The sequence below is a fragment of the Pavona decussata genome, unplaced genomic scaffold, assembly GCF_977016875.1.
Source record: "Pavona decussata unplaced genomic scaffold, jaPavDecu1.1 SCAFFOLD_94, whole genome shotgun sequence".
Classification (NCBI taxonomy): Eukaryota; Metazoa; Cnidaria; class Anthozoa; order Scleractinia; family Agariciidae; genus Pavona; species Pavona decussata.
The window spans coordinates 1,819,405-1,843,804 of NW_028145511.1; the positions used below are offsets into that span (position 1 = coordinate 1,819,405).

The 24,400-nt window shown below is 39.6% G+C and overlaps 3 protein-coding genes across 9 annotated transcripts in view; 2 read left to right on the top strand and 1 right to left on the bottom strand.

Annotated features, from left to right (window-relative positions):
• LOC146473337 (uncharacterized) lies at positions 1-16,669 on the top strand. Of its 4 annotated transcripts, XM_085118557.1 has the most exons (10): positions 1-113; positions 7,456-7,605; positions 8,181-8,457; positions 8,619-8,900; positions 9,539-9,628; positions 10,645-10,735; positions 11,014-11,127; positions 11,897-11,983; positions 12,518-12,576; positions 13,742-16,669. In XM_085118557.1, the coding sequence occupies exons 1-10, from the start codon at positions 108-110 to the stop codon at positions 13,771-13,773; spliced, it is 1,188 nt and encodes a 395-aa protein (XP_084974683.1). In that variant the 5' UTR covers positions 1-107; the 3' UTR covers positions 13,774-16,669. The 4 variants fall into 4 exon arrangements, with proteins under 4 accessions (XP_084974683.1, XP_084974685.1, XP_084974684.1 ...); XM_085118559.1 differs by lacking the exon at positions 11,014-11,127; XM_085118558.1 differs by lacking the exon at positions 9,539-9,628.
• Positions 130-6,722, top strand: LOC146473338 (uncharacterized). 4 transcript variants are annotated; one of them, XM_085118531.1, is made up of 2 exons: positions 130-752; positions 788-6,722. In XM_085118531.1, exon 2 carries the CDS (start codon positions 1,153-1,155, stop codon positions 5,806-5,808), a length of 4,656 nt encoding a protein of 1,551 aa, XP_084974657.1. In that variant the 5' UTR covers positions 130-752; positions 788-1,152; the 3' UTR covers positions 5,809-6,722. The 4 variants fall into 4 exon arrangements, 2 of the variants coding, with proteins under 2 accessions (XP_084974657.1, XP_084974658.1); XM_085118532.1 differs by having other exon boundaries at positions 130-740; XR_014866424.1 differs by having other exon boundaries at positions 131-6,650; positions 6,686-6,722.
• The window catches only part of LOC146473339 (DDB1- and CUL4-associated factor 4-like), a 15,984-nt gene continuing 5,731 nt past the window's right edge, over positions 14,148-24,400 (bottom strand). The window contains exons 8-13 of the mRNA XM_085118545.1: positions 23,195-23,265; positions 22,568-22,657; positions 21,496-21,596; positions 19,245-19,418; positions 18,639-18,756; positions 14,148-16,964 (exon numbers count right to left, since the gene is read on the bottom strand). Coding sequence (XP_084974671.1) covers positions 16,768-16,964; positions 18,639-18,756; positions 19,245-19,418; positions 21,496-21,596; positions 22,568-22,657; positions 23,195-23,265 — 751 coding nt within the window. The 3' untranslated portion in view covers positions 14,148-16,767. The remainder of the gene's footprint in view (positions 16,965-18,638; positions 18,757-19,244; positions 19,419-21,495; positions 21,597-22,567; positions 22,658-23,194; positions 23,266-24,400) is intronic.

The window sequence follows — 24,400 nt, forward strand, 5'->3', positions numbered from 1 at the left end:
GCGATTCAGTTAAGTTGCACAATTCAGCGCTCGACCTTCGGCAGAGATTATTTAGACAAAGATTATATTTGTAGATTGAACTGTGAGTCAGCGTCGATATCAAAAAGATGGAGGTAGGTACTTCGTGACAAGGTTTGTAGATCGTTTAACGGGATTTTTAAAATGTAAAACTAATGTTCGAGAAATACCGACAACATTTTCCTGTAACTTGTCGTGCAACAAATATTGCGTTGCAAGTTGCGACTGTTTGTTGCCCGTATTACCTCCTCAGCGCGCAACAAATTTTCATGTTGCAAAAAGTAGAAGCGGCGTCTACTTTTGGAAAAATGAAAACTTGTGATGAGAGAATTTATGGACATTTAGTTTAATTTGCTTTGCTGATAAAAATATAAAAGCCAACGTAGAAAATATTAAGTTCCTTAGTTTCAAGTTCAGTAAACCGTAAACATAACCTGTTGTAGTCATTTAGGCGTAAACGGTTTCTATAAGATCATAACTGTAATTGAGCGTTGAAGTGTTATTGTAACCTGCGCTAGCCTTTTGTTAAACTGTTATCCACCTGTATAGCCCTTGAAAGTAATTAATGTTTCAGAATAAGCTTAGATTTCGTCCAATAGACTTTCAGAAATGATTGCTGTATGCTGTAATCTGACTCGTTGGCAAATGATGTAATTCGAACGCTTTACTAGCTTAGACTTAAATACAGGTGCTTTGTAAGATTTTCTTTGGTTACATCCTTGGTTGCATCCTTGGTTATATCCTTGCTTATGTTTTGACTGTACGCGAGGTTATAGTTTTGGTATTAAACCCTACGTTGGAGCCAAGTTCTGTGTGGTTTTACTGTCTCAGAGAAATTCGCTTGCCGTAAGAGATCTCGGTCCTTCCCGCAGCCAGCGAGTGTTCCCCAGGAGAAAGGCCTTTACCGCAGTGTTTTTGAAGAGTTTCCCCGTCCGTCCGTATTTCCGTTTTGTGAAGGCAAAACCTGTTTTCACACTGGTGAAAAGAAAACTGTTTTCACACTGGTCGAGAAGAGTGGTACTTACGGCAGAATTATCGGAGACGACTGGAACAACACAGAACAGGATGTAACCCCTTGGAGCAAGTACGAAAGATTACGCCCAAGTAAGTGAGAGAAATTTTATCAGAGAATTGATGCGGAGTTTCTTCCGGAAGAAGAGAGAGCCTTATCACCTAAGGAGCCGGAGAAACGCGCGTAACACCCCAGCGAAGAAAGTAGACGCCTGTGTTGAGTGCGATTTACCTTTCGACGAAAGTAAGATAGCCCCAGAATTAAGACGTGGACCAGTAGCCCGAAGACAAACTAGTCCTGAAACATCGGACACCGGCGAAGAGAACTCTGACGGTGTTAACAAGACAAACTTAGAACCCGTGGATATCAGTATTGATTCCAATAGTGCCGACAGTTTGAGTGTTTTGGTCCCGCCTTGTCCCAGTAGCCCTACAGATACTGGAGAAGAAAATCATTTGGAAAACGAGAACCCAAAGAGAACAAGAGAAGAGAACTTTACGGAGAACGTTGGTGCAACAGGTGGACAACAGGTACCAGTGAGTACGTCACCTGTTAACAGCAACAACAGAATCACTAACGCTTTTACAGTAGGGGGTTTACAAATTCCAATTTCAACCCCGCGTGTGGATTATACTTTAATTGGACAACAAGAACCACCAAGTACTTCACCAATTGACGGTAATAACATTGTTGGTGGACAACCGTTATCACCTATTAATCCACCTGCTGACATTCACACAATTTTCTCGCGTAATACCCGTGTACAAGAATCTACGGATAGTGACAGTACCTCTTGCGAAAGTTCTACAGATTCTGACAGCACTGACGATTCGAGTTTGAACATTATGGAAGGAGAGTACATTCGTGCCCTCACTGAGCTTACTCAAAAACTATTGAGTAAAGATGTAAACATTAGCAAATTTCACGGGTATGAAAGCGAAGACATCAACCGCTGGTTTGAAAAACTTGAGTTGATTTTGGAGTCCAAGGGAATTCGCCTGGATGTCCCAGCTGCCAAAACCCAGTTGATTAACAATCTCGCTGGCCCAGCGGAAACATTTATGTTTGAGATACCGGCCGAAGAGCGAGGAGACTATGATAGCCTAAAGCAGGCTTTATTGAAGCGCTATTCCACGAAGGATCGTGCGTGGGTTAAGCGACAACGTTTAGTTGCGCGCCGTCAGGGTCCGAATGAATTGTTGTCAGATTATATCAACGACATGCATGAACTATTCAGCGGATTAAACATGGCCGAAGTGGACAAAGTAACGTACTTTACCGAGGGATTGATACAATCAGTGAAAGTCAAGGTTCTGGAGCGAATGCCGGAAACGCTTTTACAAGCAGAGGAAGTGGCCCGTACTGTTGATTCAATCTCGCAACGTATGACTTGCAACACGGAGAATAGTCAGATTGAACGATTGATTGAAGCCATTAACCGTAATCAGCAGGTACCCGCCAACACAACAGGTGCCTGTGTTCCGCCCAACGCCTCTCAACATCAGTCTCTTCAGGCGCAATTGGAGATACTAACAAAGAAGTTAGCCGAACTTTCACCTGCGGTTACCAAGTCAAACGAAGTCGCCGCGTATTCAGAACCACCAGTGAACTACCAACACAGGTTGGACGAACTTACGGAACTTATGAAACGTATGGAGCGTATGGAAAGCCACCTGCTGAATCAAATTACTAGTTTGAATAGACGGGTGGATGCACGCCTTAATGGTTTTGCACAGCGGCGACAAGAAAGCGATCGGGAAAGATCAAGAGATGGTCGACCTGTGTGTTTTTCTTGTGGCATGATTGGCCACTATCAGAACAGTTGTCCCCAGCGAGGAAACCGTGATCGGCAACCAGCACCCAGGTACGCGTTGCCCCCTCTTGATACAAGTATGCGGTCAACGGGATTTCAACCACGCTCACGAGCTTTGCCCCCACCGCGACAACCGAACCGTGTCGCTGCTTTTGACAATGAAAGTGATCCTTCATTGGGGCAGTTCATGGATGCCGCGGTACCCAACAGCCAATTTGAAGATGCAAGTGAACTCGACGGACCTGCACACCTTGGTGGTTGGGATTATTACTGCGATTACGAAACCAGACAGGAAGGGTACGACTGCTTGGATGACTTTGACCTTGGGCCTGGTGAAGGAGAAACTATGTCGCAATCAGCCGTCTCCGCGCTGACAGAAGGTCCGAAAGACACCTTGACCGCTGACCAACTTCTACTGCCCTGTGATCAGTTTCCAAAACCTTGGTTAACCCTGCTACCTACCGAGCCACCAACCACAGATTTTACATCAACCCCAGGGTTGCATAAATCAGATCAGACGCTCAAGAACAGCCACAGCGACTCTCCTTTCCAAGAGGATTCGACTGACCAGCTAGATCCACCCCTATTTGATTTACCGCCGCTGTCAGACGAGGAATACTCGTCCCACGACGAAAGCGAGTGCGTGGCCGTGTTTGATCTACCAGCTCCAGTTCCATATCCATTGTGGCCTACAGACAGGCACACCCAGACTACCGACACTGGAGATTTAAGGCACCATGATAGTGATCCTCAGACCCCACCACCAGTAATGGTTGTGAAACTGCCTCCACAAGATGTCAAGCCGCCTCCCTATCCAGGGATCGAAGATGTCTGCTCGCCTAATTTATCAGACCCTTGGGAACTGCAGGAAATTGTGATTGAGCAACCCAGTCCCCGACCAGAGAAACCTAGCTTCGCAGAAGTAGTTTCCAGGGTACCTCCATCATTGCAGACAGATAGGACCATACAGTATTTAACAGCCAAAGGCGACAATTCGACACACACGCACACTGCTAAACAGGTGAAGGGAGGAAAAGACAGAACTGGATTCACCTGTGGAGGTGTTATCACAGAAAGCCCATCCACCGTGAATCATGAGATTGAGACAAACGACTCAATTGACAACCCAGTTACAGTTACGGATGACAGAGGCACGTCCGTCAATGAAGTCCATCATGCAGACAGCAGTACTAAGCCAGCACAGACCACCCAAACAGTTCCCAAGACAGTACAGGAAAACCGATCAAATTCCCTCAGTCCTGACACCGGACAGTCTACAAGCACTTTCAATAGGAACATAAGTGCTTGCTCCACCAGGATGAGCAAACCTCAAGATCTTATAGTTGAAGTTCGAATCAGAGGAAAGCCTACACGTCGACAATACGACCAACAACAACGCCCGAGAATCCGAGATAGAAGACCAATTTGCTTCAAATGCAACAGTCCTGGTCATTATCAGTATAACTGTCCTGAGAATGTTTATTACAGTAGCTACCACCAGCGTGATTTACCACAACAACAGCTCCCACAAGAATATCCAATCTCATCGCAGCCAGCTGCTCAGGCATCATCTGACAGCATTGCAGCTAATCCGAGAGAGAATCAGTGTTTCAATAGTTCCCGTTTAGCTGGAGATACTGAGACCCCAGTAGGCCCGGCACCTTGGAAAAGGGTAGCTTGTGTGGGTGCGTTTAATACCTTTTCCGGAAAGAGGCATTTTCCCAGACACACCAATCGACCAAAGAAACAGACACCCCATGCGGGAACGTTCCACCATCGCGATCAAACTTCCGGTAATCAGTTACCTGAGCCCTACAAGCACGTTTACAAAGAAGACATTAAAGTCACCGTTTCTTCGCCCATTGAAGGAGATCCAAAGAAAATGAACCGTCAAGTGACGATTGTCAGCAAAGAAGAGCCCCTATCAGAACAAATACCTCAGAAACAAACGTACAACACTAGCAACAATGTCCAACAACCAGAGAAGAAGAGGCACGTAGCAGAATTTGCGAGAAGTAATGTGTTCCTAAGTGGAAAGTTACAAGGACATCCAGTCGACTTACTCATAGACACTGGAGCATGTGTTTCCGCTATAAATGAAAACCTTGTGAAGAAGATCTATGGTCGTGAGTACACAGCAAAAATGACCGATGGGTTAGTTCCGTCTGTTAACGCAATCAGTGGCGACAGAGTACCTGTGTTAGGACAGATTGGCATACCAGTGGAAATAAATGGTGTTGTGTACCATAGCAAGTTCCACGTTATGCAAAACATTCCTTATGAAGCAATACTTGGATCAGATTTCTTAGTCGAGAAGGATGCTGTGATAGATTTGAAAAACAAGTGCGTTTCCCTAGTAGATAAGTCCTCGAAGCTCAAGAAAACGTCAGTCCAAAAGAGTGAACGTGTAATGGGCACCTACGTCTCTCGACCTTTCCAGAAGGCCAAACCCGCCAAATTGATGTCTGCTGTAAAGACCGACTTTGATGATCACAAGAAAGCTCAGCGACTAACTAATTTGCCAAGAAACACGACAGAGTGTAGAAGTGTACATGGGTCTCTCACCTCGTCGTTATGGCTGTTGTTCCTGGTTGTACTCTATCTATGCGCAACTTCGCAAGCCAAGAGCCTAGAAAGAATGTGGCCAGTAAAGGAGACCAAGAGCTGCGAGTGTTACAGTGGTAACCGAATAGTATGCAACGCATCGGAAAACGTTTCTACGCGTTCCCTTGAGCACGATAGCGAGTTGATAACCAGAATATTTGCCCACAACTGGCAAGATCCCTTTACCTCTTCGAAATTCCAGTCCAATTTTTCATGTTTACCTTTTGCACTAGCCTTAAGTGATCTGAGTCCAAGTGTAGGCAACCTAACTGGTGAGCTCAAGAAAGAAAGAACCCGAGCAGTAAGACAATTGTGTGTTAAAGAGATCCCGAAATCATTCATTGCCAGTCATAAGTCATAAGAATGTTCAAAGTACTAGAAACGTTTAAGTGAAGATAAGATTTAGGTGAGAAATGTTAGAGGAAATCAACAATGATTATTTGAAAGATTGGATGCACCAGTGTGCTAACAAGATTTATTGACATTCGTACATTGTCAGAGTAAGTTATGCATGCGCAAGCCTTTTTTTTTATGAACCCCCGAGGCCGCTATATTAGGTAGCTCGGTTTATGCCGCGGTTCAGGCACAAAACCAAATACAAAATTTTAAAAACACCACCAAAAACAAAAATAAAAATTACAAAACCACTTCAAAACAAATCAAACAATTCACGTAACCAACCGTGTTCAAATTTTCATCGCTGCGCTTTTATCCAATTAGTTGTTTTCTTTTCCTTTATATTTTTATTGCTCGACCCAGGAGGGTTTCGAGCTAAGGTGGGAGGAATGTGATGAGAGAATTTATGGACATTTAGTTTAATTTGCTTTGCTGATAAAAATATAAAAGCCAACGTAGAAAATATTAAGTTCCTTAGTTTCAAGTTCAGTAAACCGTAAACATAACCTGTTGTAGTCATTTAGGCGTAAACGGTTTCTATAAGATCATAACTGTAATTGAGCGTTGAAGTGTTATTGTAACCTGCGCTAGCCTTTTGTTAAACTGTTATCCACCTGTATAGCCCTTGAAAGTAATTAATGTTTCAGAATAAGCTTAGATTTCGTCCAATAGACTTTCAGAAATGATTGCTGTATGCTGTAATCTGACTCGTTGGCAAATGATGTAATTCGAACGCTTTACTAGCTTAGACTTAAATACAGGTGCTTTGTAAGATTTTCTTTGGTTACATCCTTGGTTGCATCCTTGGTTATATCCTTGCTTATGTTTTGACTGTACGCGAGGTTATAGTTTTGGTATTAAACCCTACGTTGGAGCCAAGTTCTGTGTGGTTTTACTGTCTCAGAGAAATTCGCTTGCCGTAAGAGATCTCGGTCCTTCCCGCAGCCAGCGAGTGTTCCCCAGGAGAAAGGCCTTTACCGCAGTGTTTTTGAAGAGTTTCCCCGTCCGTCCGTATTTCCGTTTTGTGAAGGCAAAACCTGTTTTCACAAACTGTTGCGAGCGGGGGTGGTAATACGGGCAACAAACAGTCGCAACTTTCATTCAACATTTGTTGTGCAACAGGTTGCGAGAATATCTTGTCGCGGTATTACTTGGCCTTAATTCGTACAAGATTACTGCATCGCACGGGTTGGGGATTTTGGCTCATTTAAATGTTTGAATAAAAGAATTCAAAGAAATCTGGCAAACGCAAACTCAAAATTAAATACTTGCTGCAGAAACGACAGTAATACAAGAAGATAAGCAGAGAAATGGTGTTTATGAAATAGACGTGGAATCCATGACAAGAAAGTAAAGAGGAGAAAAGGAAACAGCAGAAAAAAACATGAGAAGATGAAGAACAAAACAGGGAAACACAAAAAAGGCTCAAAGATTTTATCGATTTCAAATTCATCACAAACTAAAAGCTAATTAATATAAAATCTAGTGAATAACTTATAGACTGCTTTGACATGGTAGGTCAAAAATACTTTTTGAAAAGACTCCTCCCTTTACAAGCATGAGGAATAACTGAGAATTAAGATTTCTTTTCTTCTTTTTTTATTCTTTTCAGTCATATGAGAGGGATGCCCAGTGCAGTATCTCTTCAGAATCACTTGAATCCCAGCAACTGAGCGAATACATCTTTGACATTATTTTAAAGGCACAAGATAGCGTGCAGGAGTCTCTAAATGCTTTGTCTCTTGACTCACCTTCCAAACAGGTAAACGCAAAAAGAAAGCAAGAAAAAAATTGAGGCTCTCACGGTACTGATGTCATTACGAACTCACAAAATGACCAGCACCAAGTTGGTGTGATAGCTAAGTTGGTAGAGCACTGTTCCTGTAGTTTGTTCGTCCTTCCCAGCCTGAATATTTTCAAGTTTTCTTTTCGTAAGTTGCGTACAGAACTACCATAATCCTCCTATATGAATTCAAATTAGCAGGCAATCGAGGAACACAGTATTATTCACAGGGTTCAACAAATTCTGATTATATATAATTTTTTTAAATAATGCGTTTTTTTCTGCTTAAATATTTCAAATCGTCTGCGCAAAAAAAAAACACAATGTGGTCAACTTACTCAAAAATTAAAACATTGCATAGACCTTGAAAAGTAAAGCAACAGTTTTCATGGTTGAATATGCACCTGTTCAAGTAAATGTGGCTTACGATATCGCAACATTTTTTCTGGGCATTTGAGGTGCCACAATACCTTTGAATAAAGATCCAAGTATAAGGTTTGATGTCTTGTGATCCGAGAGTGCATTAGTTGACTTTGTTTCCTTGTTCATCAAAGGAAATCACTAGCGCAGCAAACGCCAGCTCTGTTTCCCTGGAGATGAATGGGAACAAAGACAGCTATGAATCAAATAAAGCAACACCAGATGTTTCAGTAACCGCGGTTACTTCCGAGTCAAACAATTCTAGCCAACCCCAAGTGATGACCGCGGAAGTAGGCAGAGCCAACAATGAGTTTAAATCAGTCGACATTGGAGCCGTGGAGACAGATGCAACCCCTGTTATGAAGAAATCGACGGCTTTAATCCAAGAGACAACTAAAGACGCCTCTACAGGTATGGGGAATGTGAACGAAATGACTTTAGTGTCGACTATCAAAGAAGAAGAGTTGTTATGTGGTGATGACTATGCTGTAGTGAAGGCCGTAACGGCACCTGTTGCTCAGGAACCAAACGATTTGATCCAGAATCTAACTATTAACGATTTGTTGTTTCAGCTGTCAATCAGGGGGTGATCTCGACATCAACTGAACTGCAAGCAGTTCAATTGCCAGCAGTTAAAGGTGAAGCTTTGGCGAAAAAGATCCACGTCAAAGAAGGATCCCAGTTGGCTGTCGAAACTGGAAAGGTAATGGCAATTGACAACAATGTAGCTGTGCTACGGAAAGAAAAAGATGAATCTCATCATTCTAAGGAATCTAAGAAGCCTAAGAAACCCAAGAAACCGGCTGCAAAGTTCACGAAAGCAAACAAGGTAGCGCCACTGAAGAATGGCGATGGTAAATAAAATGAGTTAATTAGTCAATAACTTCTATTGATTGAACGATCAACGAGCAGCCAACAGTCGGTCCGTCAGCAAGTCGGACAGTCATGATCAGATAGTCATTTAACACAGGCGGTCAGTCGCGGTCACTCCATCATTTATTCGATCGGTCCGTCGGTTCTTCTATCACCCAGCTACTCGTTCATTTACTAGGCAGTCAGTCAGTCAGTCAGTCAGTCAGTCAGTCAGTCAGTCAGTCAGTCACTCAGTCAGTCAGTCAATCAGTCAGTCAGTCAGTCAGTAATTCAGTCAGTCAATCAGTCAGTCAGTCAGTCAGTCACTCAGTCAGTCAGTCAGTCAGTCAGTCAGTCAGTCAGTAATTCAGTCAGTCAGTCAGTCAGGTAGTCAGTTAGTCAGTCAGTGAGTAAATCAATCAATCAGTCAGTCAGTCAGTCAGTTAGTCAGTCAGTCAGTCAGTCAGTCAGTCAGTCAGTCAGTCAGTCAGTCAGTCAGTCATCCAGTTACCCAGTCAGTATGTCAGTCGGTGAGTCAGGTAGTCAGTCAGGTAGTCAGTCAGTCAGTCAGTTAGTCAGTCAGTCAACCATTCAGCTACCCAGTCCATCAGTAATTCAAACAAAACTTCATTTCTTTTAGGCGAAACAACCTTGAACGGAAGAACTGTAAAGGTAGCCTTTAATGATGTGATCACAGTGAAGAATACTGAAGCAACGTTAATCAACACCGGTCAGTAACTGTAGAAAAACAGAAAAGTAGCAACCCGAAGGGGTATTTTACTGATTAAACAAGAACTAACTGAGAATTTTAAGTGTATCAGTAATTCTAAATCGTGCGGAGTTCAAAAGTTTGTAAAAAGAGCAATGTTGATCTTAAAAACCATTAACTTTTGTGGGTTGTTAGTCAGTCAGTCAGTCAGTCGGTCATCCAATCAGACAGTCAGTCAGTCAGTCAGTCAGTCAGTCAGTCAGTCGGTCAGTCGGTCAGTCGGTCAGTCAGTCAGTCAGTCGGTCAGTCAGTCAGTCAGTCGTCAGTCAGTCAGTCAGTCAGTCAGTCAACCAGTCATCCAGTCAGCCAGTCAGTCAGTCAGTCAGTCAGTCAGTCAGTCAGTCAGTCAGTCAGTCGGTCAGTCAGTCAGTCAGTCATCCATTCAGCTAGCCAGCCATCAGTAATTCAAGCAAACTTTCATTTCTATTAGGCGAAACAACCGTGAACTGAAGAACTGTTTAGGTGGCCTTTGATGATGCCAACTTATGAGTTGACGTCATCAAAAGCCACCTTAACAGTGAATATTACTGAAGCAATGTTAATCAACACCGGTCACTAACTGTAGAAGAACACCAAGGTAACAGTTACTTAATTTAATTTTAAGTGCATCAGCGATTCTAAACCGTGCGGAGTTAAAAAGTTAGTTAGAAGAGCAACGTTGATCTTAAAAAGCATTGACTATTGTGTGTTGTCAGTCAGTCAGTCAGTCAGTCACCTACTCAGTCATTCAGTCAGCTAGCCAGCCAGTTTGCCAGACAGCCAGCCAGACAGACGGTCAATCAGTCGGTCGGTCAGTCAGGCAATCAGTCAACCAGCCAGTCAGTCAGTCAGTTAGTCAGTCGATCGGTCGGTCGGTCGGCCGGCCGGTCGGCGGGTGGTCGGTCAGTCAGTAAGTGGGTCGCTCTGTTATTCGGTCATTCAGTCAGATTTGTTATTTGTTTCATTAGCTCACTATGATAACATCGCTTATATTTTAGGTTTACACGATGTTGATGGAAATGTAATTCTGATATTTAATCCGCGCTCCATCTCGGATTTTAAGAAGAAGGAACAAACAACTATTGTGTCGTAAGTATTAACACAAGACAAGTACTTAAAACTTAGACGTGGAGAAAGAATTGGTCAGCTTAGCAAAAAGTAATTTTTCAGCAGTTATGCTTAACCACGAAAAGGTCTAAAGACTTTTGCACTGTGTAAACATCATATTTCTAGGTTTATGAATAGTAAAGATTTCAAACATAGCACAATAATATTGCTTCAATATTTTACGTATTAAGTGCTGCACTCCTTATGGTATCTTGTAGATATGGAGTTTACAATATTGTTCCATTTTTGCAACTTTGTAGGAAGACTCTTAATGAAATGGAGGAAAATTTCCCAAATAAGAAGTTTGTGATAATAGTGAATTCAAAGATGCCTTTTTCGGTCCTGAAAAGTGCGTACCGCGCGTTGAAGGATAGGTAAGAATTCATAAAATGTTAGTGTGGTTTTAGCGAACGTAATAGCCAGAGGACTACCAAGCGGATACAGATCAATGTCTCACTTTTCCTTCATCACCCGGTATGAGTTCTTTAGTAGGGATGACGAGAGATAAGTAAGAATTGATGAAATGTCAGTGTGTTTTTGTACGATAAAATGCACAAAGGATACCTGATGGTTCACATGGGTGGATATTTGTGCGGATGACCTTATATACGAATTAGTTAAAATTACCTCAGAAATTCGGATAAATACGAGCTGCATCTTGCTACCCGAATTTATTAGATTAAAGATTTTTATTAGATTTTTTACTGTTTTTGTACTGTTTGCAACATATATACACATAGTTTGGGTGAATAAGATTTTTGAGAAGATAAATGTAATAACATACAGCAAGGAAACAACTTGAAAATACGTTCGCAGAGTAGTCATTTGGTTTCGAGCTCGTCACTGTTATGTTTAGAGTAAATACGGTTAGAACAAAAGTATGCACCCTGCATCATGGCATAGATTACACACACGTATGTTGTTACATATATCACACATCTAAAATATAAGATTACATTTTCAAAAGATTACTTATTTCACGTCATTGCCAGCAGGTAGTTATTGGGTTAATTTTGGGCATTTAGCAGGATTTGTTTATTCTGTTTTTTGAACATTGGAAGCGGCAAACCTTTGAGATCCGGGGGAACTGATTCCCTAATTTATAGTTAGCTTCTATACATTTAGTTTTAGGTTTCATTTCAGCTTTGCAGAGAATCTCGCAAGGTGTATTATTCATCGTCCGGATGTCAAATTCAAGGCAATCTTTCATATCACCCGGCCCTTCCTCAAGTAAGTAACCAGGCCTTTGCCCATTGTGCTCTCATACTATACTGCTAACACTACTCACAATTTTGTAAAATTCAATTGCTAAAAATTGTGCCAAAGTTTCCAAATAATGTTGCAGAAAGAGTTGAGACATTTTTGATCAAGCTCGCCATGTAAGACATTTTCAAATTCAAACTCTGATGCAGATTCAGATACAGACTTTGCTGTTCCCCTCTCTCCCCCTCTAAGTAATGCTACTCTCAGCTCATTCATGTTTAATAAGGCTATTCTAGTTCGGTGAGATTGTCTTAACTGTCAAAACTGTGTAGAAGGTCCTCTGTGGTGAAAAGCTTGACGTTGATGATTAAATTTATTATTGGATCCTTGAAAGTAAAATTAGCAGCTTTTGTTATTTGACGGCCAACGAACAGAAAACGGATTTTTTCGTCACTTTTCTTTTGTGCTAGATTAATGGTCTACCTATTTTTTTGCAATCCCGATTCTCCTCCTCTGTGAAAGCTATACTGATTTGCGATTTATCTGTCATATTTTTCGTAGTCGAAAGCTTAGAAACAACACCATCGTTACAGACTCTACAAACGCAGTGATGGATCGTGGTAAGAAAATAATTAGATAGTAATGGCTTAGTTTGTAACGAAGATCTTCTTTTTAAGTTTTCGTAGTCGAAAATTAAAAAAGAAGAAATTCGTTACAAACTCTACAAACGAAGTAGAGGATGGTGGTAAGAAAATAATTAGTTAGTAGTGGCTTAGTTTGTAACGACGATCTTGTTTTTTTTTTAGTTTTCGTAGTCGAAAAGTGAAAAAGAAGATCTTCGTTACAAACTCTACAATTTGTGGAGTTTGTAACGATGATCTTTTTTTTCATTTTTCGTAACTCTACAAACGCAGTGGAGGATCGTGGTAAGAAAATAATTAGATAGTAATGGCTTAGTTTGTAACGAAGATCTTGTTTTTTAGTTTTCGTAGTCCAAAAATGAAAAAGAAGATCTTCGTTACCAACTCTACAATTTGTAGAGTTTGTAACGAAGATCTTTTTTTTCATTTTTCGTATTCCTACAAACGCAGTGGAGGATCGTGGTAAGAAAATAATTAGATAGTAATGGCTTAGTTTGTAACGAAGATCTTGTTTTTTAGTTTTCGTAGTCCAAAAATGAAAAAGAAGATCTTCGTTACCAACTCTACAATTTGTAGAGTTTGTAACGAAGATCTTTTTTTTCATTTTTCGTAACTCTACAAACGCAGTGGAGGATCGTGGTAAGAAATTAATTAATTAGTAATGGCTTAGTTTCTCTAATTTTCAGTTCTCTATAGTTGTTTGATATTCCGTGACTAATATTTCTATGTAGTTCTTTTGATATCTTTAAAAGGGGGCCATGTCATTCAGTTTAAGCTCAATTACTTTCAAAAGATAACAGACATTTTGGATTCAAAGAAGCTCAACGATCATTACTAGCTTTGCTTAAAATTACTCTGCTACAATCTTGGTCTAAAAATCTCTCCCCTTCCCCCTACGCAATGCTGATTTCTTGCATCTATGATTCCAGTGACCATATCGGAATGGTTGGGGGAGGTTATGGGTCAAACATTCCCATGGGAACGAGCAACAACCTTTAATAATTTTACAATGACTGTTTTTGTTCTAGGAAGTTCTCTAGTGAGTTTTGACCCCAGAACATAGAAATTCCCATAGCATGGCTGCTTTGAATGGTTAAGTTTACAATCACAACCATCAGGATAACTATCTTTTTCTTTTTTCCAGGTATTCCAGACACGATCCTTCGCTGGCTGTGAATCACATCGTACTTGTTATATGTTGTATCGTTTGTATTTGTCCCGTGTTGTTAATCGTTCTATGTTTTCATTATATTAATTTTGATTTGTACGATAGATAACGTGACGAGATTATCGAATGAATTTTGAATGTCTCTTACAAATCCGTTTGTCACTTTAGAGCACATATTAACAGTTACGTTTATTCGAAGCTAGTTTATTTGGCTTCAAGACAATTATTTTTGAACCGTTACACTGAAAACTCAAAACGTGTTCAACTAGTGTTTGTATTTTTTGCTGTCTTTATCATTTGATAAGCAAGTTATTGTTACTATAAGTCCAACTAGGGAATTCGTTAGACCAAAGCGCTATTTTTTTTTATAACTTTAGCCACCTTAAATTTAAGGCGGCTTGGTTCAGTGCCGAAAGGCATATTACTTTGTGAGCTACGGAGATCAAAGGGTAAATTCTACGACGTTTGACTGATCTCTTGAAATTATAAGTAGAATATTGAGAAAATATCAGTACATTAGCAAAGTACTTTGCAGCAGTTTCATATCAAATGGTCACACTTGAGGATTGCAATGACAGACCCAAAATTTTTAATCGCATTCAATTTTGTTCTTTAACGATTCTCGGTGTAACCGAGTTCAGAAGTTGTTTCACTTTTAGGCTGTTGTGTTTGTATTTTGACATTTTCACCATTTTTAGTTCATTCAATGATGTACCTGACGCATGCGTGTGAAGAGGTCCCGTTCAGCATTCTGCCGGAGCGTGTTTTTAAAATCACGGGCTTTTCTCTTGAAGAACTAGTTGAGGAACGGAGCAGGAGTTTTGAAAGGTTAAATTTTGAAAAGGGAACCTGGATTGATAGTTGAAAAGAATCAGTTGGACTTGAGGTTGAAGGATGTGTAATTATTGTAATAAGTGAAATGACAGTGAAATAACGTAATGAGGAAAATGGAACAGAGAAAAATCAGAGAAAAAGTCAGAAAAAAGAGAAAAGAATGAGAAAAGAAAAAAAAATGAAAGAAAAAAGAAAAAAGTAGAAGAAAAAAAGAAAAAGACCTAAAAAAAACTGAAACCAAAGGAAAAAAAAAGAAAAGAAAAAAAAAAAGAAAAAAAAACCACAAAACTAAAATAAAAAGAAAAACAGAAAAAAGAAAAAGAAAAAAAAAAACAGAAAAAACCGAAACCCAACAAAAAAAGAAAAAAAAAACGCCAAAAAAAAAAAACAGAAAACGAAAAAAAAAAAAGAAAAAACAGAAAAAAGAAAAAGAAAAAAAGACAGAAAATACCAAAAGCAAAGAAAAAAAAAAAAAAAACAGAAAAAGAGAAAAAAAAACAGAAAAAACTCAAAATTAAAAAAAAAAAAGAAGAAACAATAAAAAAAGAAAAGTAAGAAAAAAGGAAAAAACAACCAAAAAAACCACACAAAAAGTCAAAAAAAAAAGAAGAAAAAGAAAAAGGTAAAAAGAGGAAAATAGAAAAGCAAGAAAAGAAAAAAAAAAGTGAAAAGGAAAAGAAGGGGAAAGAAAAGAAGGGGGAAAGTAAACCAAAAAAGGCGGGCAGCAATGAATGAATGAAGTGTTGAGTCTACGGTGCGTGTGATCAGGTCATAGGCGGATTTGTTTGTTACAAATTTTGTGGAAGTGTCAGGTGTTCCAAGAGGATGAATTATATCATTTGTGAGGCAGAGTGCTGAACGACAGGTTCGGTTAATTTCGTCATCGTAACGAGACAGTAAGACATCATTTTTAAAATTCCTTTTGTGAAAAGAATCAAATTTGAAAACATGTCAACGCCAATCTAAGTTACAGAGCTGTGATTGAAATCCTCAAGATTTCTTCAATTGTGACCCTTCAAATAAAAGCTATTTAACAATGCTTTGCTAATGTACTGTAGTCCTCTTATAATTTCCCATTATAATTGAGGATTTTTTTCTTTTTTGTAAACTTCAGGTTGTAACTTTCCGTGAACCTTAAATAAAATGTTTATATCCATTGTGATTGCGTTTCTTTCATCGTTTCCCGCCACTCTCTCTCTCTGGTATGGTATCTCTTCCGCTGTTGGTAATGAAGTCTGTTTTATGGACCCTGTGCAAAAATAGTGGAATTTTAATATTCTTTTCTTTGCATTCAAATTAGCCTTACTAACCTCGTTCTTGAGTTTAAAAGTCAAAAGAATATTTCACCTTGAACGAGGCTGGTATGGCTAATTAAGTGCAGACAAAAGAATGTCAGGTCTATAGACTATGAAAATACATATAAATATTTTCTTTTTATTTGGCTTTTCATTAATTAAAAAAACAGTAAATTCAATTCACTTTCTTATAACATGTCCTCGCAACGTGAACACTGTCGTTTTGATCACTGATCACTGCTGTTGTCTCCATGGCTTTTTCTGAACAAGACAGCAAGTTTGGGAAACTGAACAAGGAGACAACAACTCGCTGTTTCTTACACGATGAACAAATTTTAAACGCAAATCATTTGTTCGAGCGTAAGGGTGAAATCCCCTCAGCTCAGAAACTCGGCGTTCACTTGCGTGTTTTTCTCGCTTGTGCTTCTCTGATCTTGAAAAAGAAAAGGGATTGGTTGCTATAGCGACTCATTCACTGACCACACTTGAGAATTCTAAAAATAGGACAGACTGTCAATATCGTGATGGAAACTCTTGCGAAATATTCTCCCTCTTCAGTTTCGTCTGTAAACACACGACGACTAGACGAGAAGTATTTTCCGTCATCGATCCATTTTCAGCACTCCACAAGGTCCAGAAACTCTTTGTTACCCGATTTCAAAACGGCCATCACTCGAGATAGATACCACGAAACTAGATTTCCCCTGGACATCTGTAGTTTTGAGTGCACAGAAACCTATAACGCTAGCTATTACTACGTAGTTTTCTTCACAGCACGTTCTGATCGCTTACAAAGAAAGCCTTATACATTCACAAATGCGCCGGGCGCCGGGGAAACCTGATTTGGGAGTATCCATTCTATTGACGATCGTTTCAAAATGTGTAGGAGTAAATGGAATCTCCGGCGCCATACAGCAGTCCCGGCATGCCTCTTTTCCCGCCCCAGGCTTCCGAGTAATAGAGCGCGGGGATAGAACACAGCGATTTGTCGACACTGTCGGGGAATAGAATCGAGTGGAGAAGTTCACCGCTTGCAACGCTCCATATACGAGTCACTGAATCTTGACCGGCTGCAGATGATAAGAAAAAAAGTATTTAAAATACGTAAAAGGCGATCACATATATGAACTACAAGAATAGCTAATAGCCCCATTTAGGGCGATATATCGAAAATTCTACTTGGGTATGAGGCTAACGGGTATAAAACAACAGAAATTACATCGAAGATCAGAGATGAACTATTCATTTCTTATGCTTTGTTTCTCTAAGCTTCGATACCAAGTTAAAGTCTTGACAAATCGAAAGAAGTCTGCCGTTTATGTCCCATCCAAAATTGCTTGCCTTAACAGACTAGAGCGCGTCCAGAAGAGGGCTTTAAAAATCATACGCCCCAGCCTCAACGAGATCCTAACTGATTCAGATCATCGGCTACGGGCATTATTGCCGCCTTCACATCAGGCCTGCAAATATTCGCTCCGACGAACTCGCAATTTTGGCGTTTCCAAAAATAAACACGAAACGTACAGGAAATAGTTTTATTATTGAGTCATGTTTTAATATAAATACTGTATGAATAAAAATAGCTTTTCGAACTAAATCGAACTTAATAGCACTTATATCGCATTATTATATATTTAGGTAATTTGTATTACTTACATTTTAACGATACGCGATTCAGCCCTTGGCTGCCATGTATTAATTTCAATAAAATCTTGATCTTGATCTTTTTTTTTTGCGAGGGAGGATTCTTGCTTTTATTTGCACTTTACATGTGAAGTATATACATGTAATCTTTTGCAGTAGCCCTTCACATTTCTAAAGCTCTATTCTCACTGGACCCTGATAACCTGCAGCTCCATTGCTTTTTGGGGTTTGGAGCATTGTTCTAGTTAGATCGGTTTTAACCCCCCAAATGATTTTCCTTGCCTAATTGGAGCTCTACAAATGTCTTCACTCAGTTCTCTGACTAATAAACGGGTTTCTGCTCCCGTGGACATCAGTACTTTGACGATAAACAATACGGTATCGTGTAAACCTCATAAGGTGTCCAAGGTCAATTTGAGATATGGAAACAAGTGTTAACTAGAAAAGTACGTCACTCGCAAAACCTCGCGAAGCTGGGGCTGGGTGGAAACAGGCCCTCTTGACTCGTATTGTAGCATCAAATGAGGAGATTAAAAGGGGCATAGGATTTTTTTTTGATGAGCATGGTCTTTTAGTAGTTCCAACGGCTAGTTTGCGGTTGAAAATCTATTTCTGACGCGACGTAATGTACCACGGGCATGCAGAGCTGTCGTGTTGGATGAATTTATTTCCCACGGAAAATTATTTTACCGCGGCCACAAAATGTGTAATTTCTTCAATACAATCTTTCACAAAAAAGAATTCTAAAAGAAAGGGAAAAGATTCTGGAGAGATAGTTCTGTATCCAGTGAATATTGATGAACATTGCAGTTGAAATTTGATCATGCACGCTTCTTTTCCGATGTATGCAAATTTTGCTCCAGACGACGCCAGACAGTCTGACGTCATTCATACTTTGTTTTTCACTGTTGCTAGGCAACAGTGCGGACACCTTCAAAGATATAAACATATATATAAATATATTTTTCGCTCGAATTCGCGCGGCTTAGCTCTGCTCGGGCCGGCTCGGCCCGACAAATTTATTAACCTCGCTACACTCGGACCTTCGGCCTCCCTTCGCGAGGAATGAAGGACTTAAATTTTTTCCACCTGTCGCTCACCTGCAAAGATCAGGGAGTCGCTAGGGTCCACGTAGAAGGGGAGTCCATGCGTGATCTCGTTAATGTGCCCTCTGTAATTTTGGACGCAGGCTCTTACTCTTAGGTCCCACCTTTTTAGCTAAGAAGAAAAATACACACAACTGTGAGCTCAAGGCCGTTTTTCATTTCGCGTACAATTTGGCCTAAATTAAAAGCGTGCAAAGAGTTTTCAAAAGCAAAATAAACGAGTTCTCTAGGGTGCACGTTTTGGTATTTAATGATATTGGCTTCAAAAGTTGGCGAAACCTTTTTACAACTGAAAACTTCTCGAATGAGATGGGGAATATTCGTTACTTATCTCGCTTTGAAACAGGCAAATTTACCTGCACCTTGCAGGGCAACGATGGCAACATTCCTCTGTACCCTGTGCATTTATGAATATGCCATTTCTGAGTTGTTTTGAACCTCATTATGAAAGCGAGGCTAAATGCAAAGTCTTTATTACGAAAATTAGTTTCTATTTGTTTGCAAAGAAAAGTAATTTTCATTTGAAAAGCTCTGCACTTAGCCTCGATTTCATAATGAGGTTCAGAGCAACTCGGAAGTGGCCTATTCTCAACCCCTTACCGATCCATCCAGCCCACTGGACAGCAGATAGTTTTCGTCATGCAGGACGCGTATGCACGTGACAGAAGCCAGCTTGCCTTGCCGCAGACACATGACGGGCCAATGAGAACCTGTCAAACGTATATCACACGTGCGTATGAGACCATCACGTGATCCATTGTACAGAATGGGATTCTAAAAACAAGGAAATGAAGAAGGTTTTGTGATAAAAGTTAACGCTAAAAGACCACGATGTTTCGACCTCTCCGAGGTCATTTTCAAGGGCGAGTAAAATACAAAACTTAGCATAAATATATTATTTACAAACAGTTAAAATCGGTAAGAATGTCATGAACGTTAAAATGTGATAAAACATGTCAATGATGGGTATTTATAAAGTTAAAAAGGACATAAAACAATGAAACAATAAAACAATAATAAGGCTTGTTAACAACTGATCTAAACAAGGGTTAGCTTGTTTCCTTATCATCTGATACGATCGACGCTTTCACTGTGCACATCTCTTGACTCACTGCCTGACTACAAAGACAAAGTAGCTATCGGACTATATTCCGCGCGATTTCGCAGAATAATTATTAACTACAGTCGAACCTGTATATAACGGCCACCCTCGGGACTTGAGGAACTGGCCGCTTAATGCAGGTGGCCGCTTAATACAGGATCACCAAAAATACTCACTCGTCGTGGTCTAATGTCAATTCTAACGGCGTATCATACAAAAACATTTCATGCAAGAAAACAATAGAACAATTAACACTCTTTCAAGCGATCCATACTTTAAACAAAATTAACTGCCAACTTGTAACTTAACGTAACATTGTGTAAAAATACTGTACAATGAATCGGTGTGCAACAAATGCAGACTGCAGACTTGCAGACCTGCAGACTTACAGACTTGCAGACTTGATGGACTCAACATACTGGCCTTTCCCAATTCATTTTGAAAATAATATTGTGTAATCTCCGCCATTCCACATCATGTGCTGTCCGCTAAGTACGCTTTAAGGCTACTTGGCTACTGAGGACAACCGTGAAGACTTGCCGACCTGCATACTTCCGGATTTTCGCAACTTTGGAATTTAACGAGAATTATATGCTAGTGTTGTTGATTCCATGGAGTGTTGCTGATTCACTAGCTCGTGGCATTTAGTACGATCGAGTGATATATTCCCCTGTGGAGGCATGTGTTGTTTACGAAATTTTAAGAGCTAAAATCTCGCGTAGGAATTTTTAAATTCAAACTAATTTTGGCAGGGCGACCACTTGAGCAACACGTCTACATAATTTTTTTGCTACTCTAACTTTGAACTCGGATATCACGATAACCAATTATTAATGTCTTTTTAATAACGCTGTGCAGCTAATTCGTTCTTGCCAGGCGTTCGATACCCAATAAATTCAATGCAACAGGCCTCGTTCGTCGGAGAGTTTACCCGATCCTGTTATTTTAGAAAATAAAAAAAAAAATCATTTTATTCCTGAAGGACAATCGTGAAAGTAGCCAAGTATCAAAGCGTACCAAGACAGCGCATGATATGGAATGGCGGAGGTTACACAGTATTATTTTTAAAATGAATTGGGAAAGGCCAGTATGTTGACAATGAATTGTCTTCTACTCTACTACGGTGTACACTACTCTATTTCTATGATTTACAGTTCACAATGAAAAGCGTGAACAATACTAAACTGCCGAATATCGGCTTACAGTAGCTTTGTACATGTTATTTCTTTATAGTGATGATGGATCGCATTTTAAACACAATAAAATACAGCATAAAATGATATATGGCTTAGTTTCCATTCAAGGGTGGCCGCTTAATACAGGTAAAAATAACAAAGAAAGACAAACGTAGGACTGCTATAGGGTGGCCGCGGCCGCTTAATAGAGGTGGCCGCCTAATACAGGTAACAAATACAACGTTTGTATGAGCGAAAAATCGGGACTTTGAAAACTGGCCGCTTAATAGAGGGTGGCCGCTTAATACAGGGCCGTTCTATACAGGTTCGACTGTATTCCTTGCAAAAGAAATTTGTTGCTCGTGGTTGTTTAGCTATCTGAAATTTCAGCGACTTAATAAATGCGAGTTGAAAGTAAAATTAGCTAAGATTAAATAAAGGAAAGGAAAGAAAGTGTCGGACGTTCGAATGCTATTGCGGAAAATGTTCGAAAATTTACACTTTCTTCGCCATTCTCATCTACAGTATATTCTGTTGTGAAAGAGTTAGAGATCTACATTCCGTCTCTACTTACTATCCTCGAAAACTCTTGTGCAAACACATCGCTGTCACATTTCACGTGAATAAGACGACGTTTTGTGTTCATATCCCACGTAAGAGCTACCTTGCTGGCTCCTGAAAAATGCAATTTTATTAAACGAATCCTTTTATACGTTTTTTCCCTTTTCAAGTTGTCTCCTTAACTCTTTTACAAAGCCCTGACAGGGATAAGTATCAAATATCTCCTTGTAAGATCAATGCTTATTCAACCTCCGAGAATTAAGGATATGATCACCCAAGGTGAATTTTCTTGATATTTTAATAACTTCTCCACAGTATTTTTATAAGAAAAGTATGGGAAGAGGAGTTAGACGAAACAGCGATGAGAATTTGAGAAGCAAAGAACAATATTTTCGTGGTCTGTTCTCAACGTGTGCATACAAGTTGCACTAACATACCTCAACCAGGAGAACTTTATAATTACATGAACTAACTAAATGAACAACATATTTCTCAACAGATTCGTGTGTGCCACATAATAATTGCATGAATATGAATATATGAACATACAATTGAACTGCGGGTAAAAGAGTAAACAGAATAACTGCGAGGATTCTTTCACTCGATTGCAGTTCAAATATACGTTACATATATTCATATTTTATTCATCTTTCACGGGTATATTACGAACTCACAATATGACCAGCTCCCAGTTGGCTTGATAGCTCAGTTGGTAGAGCAGTGCACTGGCATTGCAGAGGTCATGGGTTTGAATCCCGTTCAAGCCTGAATTTTTTTTTGGCATGCTTTCTTTTTGCAACTGCTTAAGTTGCGTATATAACTGCGAGGATCTTTCTTCTATTTAATAATAACTGCAATAAGATGCTGATTTTTGGCAGGTAGGCTTTTTGCATCATGCTCTTTCTGAATATCTCTGCAAATCCCATAATTTTATAAATTTAGTTTTTGTGATATCGTCACTTAAGAACTCTATAAGGGCACTTATCAACTGTAACACCCCCAAATGGGGGTACTTACGAGAAAGGGAACACTTTTTGGAAGGCAAGCTGAGGTAAAAATGACCAAGCAATACACTAGACTCTTACCAATACTAATGATGTTACTAAACAGTGGATTTCTGCTCCATGAGTTGGTCCAGACTGTACTACCTTGAACAGTGTATCTTCCGATAATACCTACAGTTACCATGACAACAAAAAAGTCAGTTACAGTGGCGTAACATGGAGAGGAGGCTGAGCGGTTGATATGAACAATAATGTGACTGTTATTCCAAAAAAGAACTGAATGGCTGATATCTCATGGCTGCTGAGCCAATCAAAACTCTGGAACTCAGTATCCAATGATATATCTATTTAACATATCAACGGCAGTTTTCTATGGTCTATACTCTTATAGACCATAAAATGATGTCAAAAATGTTCAAAACTCAAGTGGAACTATGAAGCCGCAGGCGAGTGGTTTCACTGCCAAGTTTTGGACATTTTATGGCGTTATTTTATGATCTATAAGAGTATAGACCATAGAAAACTGCCGTTGATTTGTTTTTAACAATAACATGAAAAAAAAAAGAGCGGAATTGGCTATTTTTTCGTTGAGAAAGCTACGAGCCAATCAGTGTGCGGGAATTTGGACAATTATTGTAAAATTAATAATACCAAATATTTCATTAATAATATTTCAAACAATAAATACATTGTAAGTTGAAACCTTACGCTGTGAAGCACCATCAACTTGAAAAATCATCGTTTCTCCTGACATACTACCATAGCCTGACAAAGATGCTCTAAGATGATTTGTTAAAGAAATAGAAATTAAAATAACTACTGGTACTTGAAACAGTGAATCAATCTTGAGTTTAATATGATCAAATTTTTACCTCTTAAATTTTAAGGTTTATCACATAGAATTCTAGGAAAGGTTAAAAACGCAGTTTACTGTTTCTAAATATCTGCATTGGTTCCGGAGATATTTAAGTTTGAAAACTGTGTAAAATATGTAAATGAGAGGACTGATGATGTCATATTCTCAACTCAATATAACATCAAGTATATAAATAGAGCTATCTCAGTCAATTTAGAGCATTGACCATTAAAACCTAGCAGGCTTATAGTCTTGAAGGCAATACACCTATGGCAACTCACTCTTTTCCAGTCCCCTCCAACCTGATTTCAATATTTTAGTGATTTTCAGCTTGAAAACATTACACAAGGCCACAAACTTAACCTAACATATTTATTCGCTTGCTGAATTATGCAGATGAGGCACCATTGGCAAATATCAAAATGGATTGCCAAAGGTGGCCAGCAAAGCGTTAAGTATCAGGGAGGACTGGAACCCAGTTTGTTGCTATGGTAACAAAACTGATAAGCTCATTGTGGAGCGCACCTAGAACAATGTCACTGCAAAGAATCAAGTATTTCTGATACAAATTGGCTGAGATATCTTTTTTCATAATATTTGATCAAACTTCGGTTGAGTTTATGATGTCATCACTAATTTGCATATTTTAAAAACTTGAATATCTCTGGAACAACAAGAGATATTGAAAATGGTAAACAGCATTCTTCTTATGAGAGAAATGTGATGGTATATTTCCAGCCTGGTGAATGAATGAGAATGATGATTATTCAAGAAAGTGACGCAGGCATACTCGGAAAAAAGAAATCCGAGTGCTCCTATCAGGAGTCGAACCTAAGACCTTCCGATTACTAGTTCGGATGCTCTACCACTGAGCTACAGGAGACTCGTGGGTGCTAAGGTCATTAAACTAGGTTCATGGAACTAGTAATCGGAAGGTCTTAGGTTCGACTCCTGATAGGAGCACTCGGATTTCTTTTTTCCGAGTATGCCTGCGTCACTTTCTTGAATAATCATCATTCTCATTCATTCACCAGGCTGGAAATATACCATCACATTTC

Excerpts from the sequence above, each read along its gene's own strand:
- LOC146473338 (XM_085118531.1), top strand. The coding sequence starts at position 1,153 with ATGCGGAGTTTCTTCCGGAAGAAGAGAGAGCCTTATCACCTAAGGAGC.
- LOC146473337 (XM_085118557.1), top strand. Across the intron at positions 8,901-9,538 it reads GCCACTGAAGAATGGCGATG|GCGAAACAACCTTGAACGGA; the intron begins GTAAATAAAATG and ends CATTTCTTTTAG. Across the intron at positions 9,629-10,644 it reads AGCAACGTTAATCAACACCG|GTTTACACGATGTTGATGGA; the intron begins GTCAGTAACTGT and ends CTTATATTTTAG.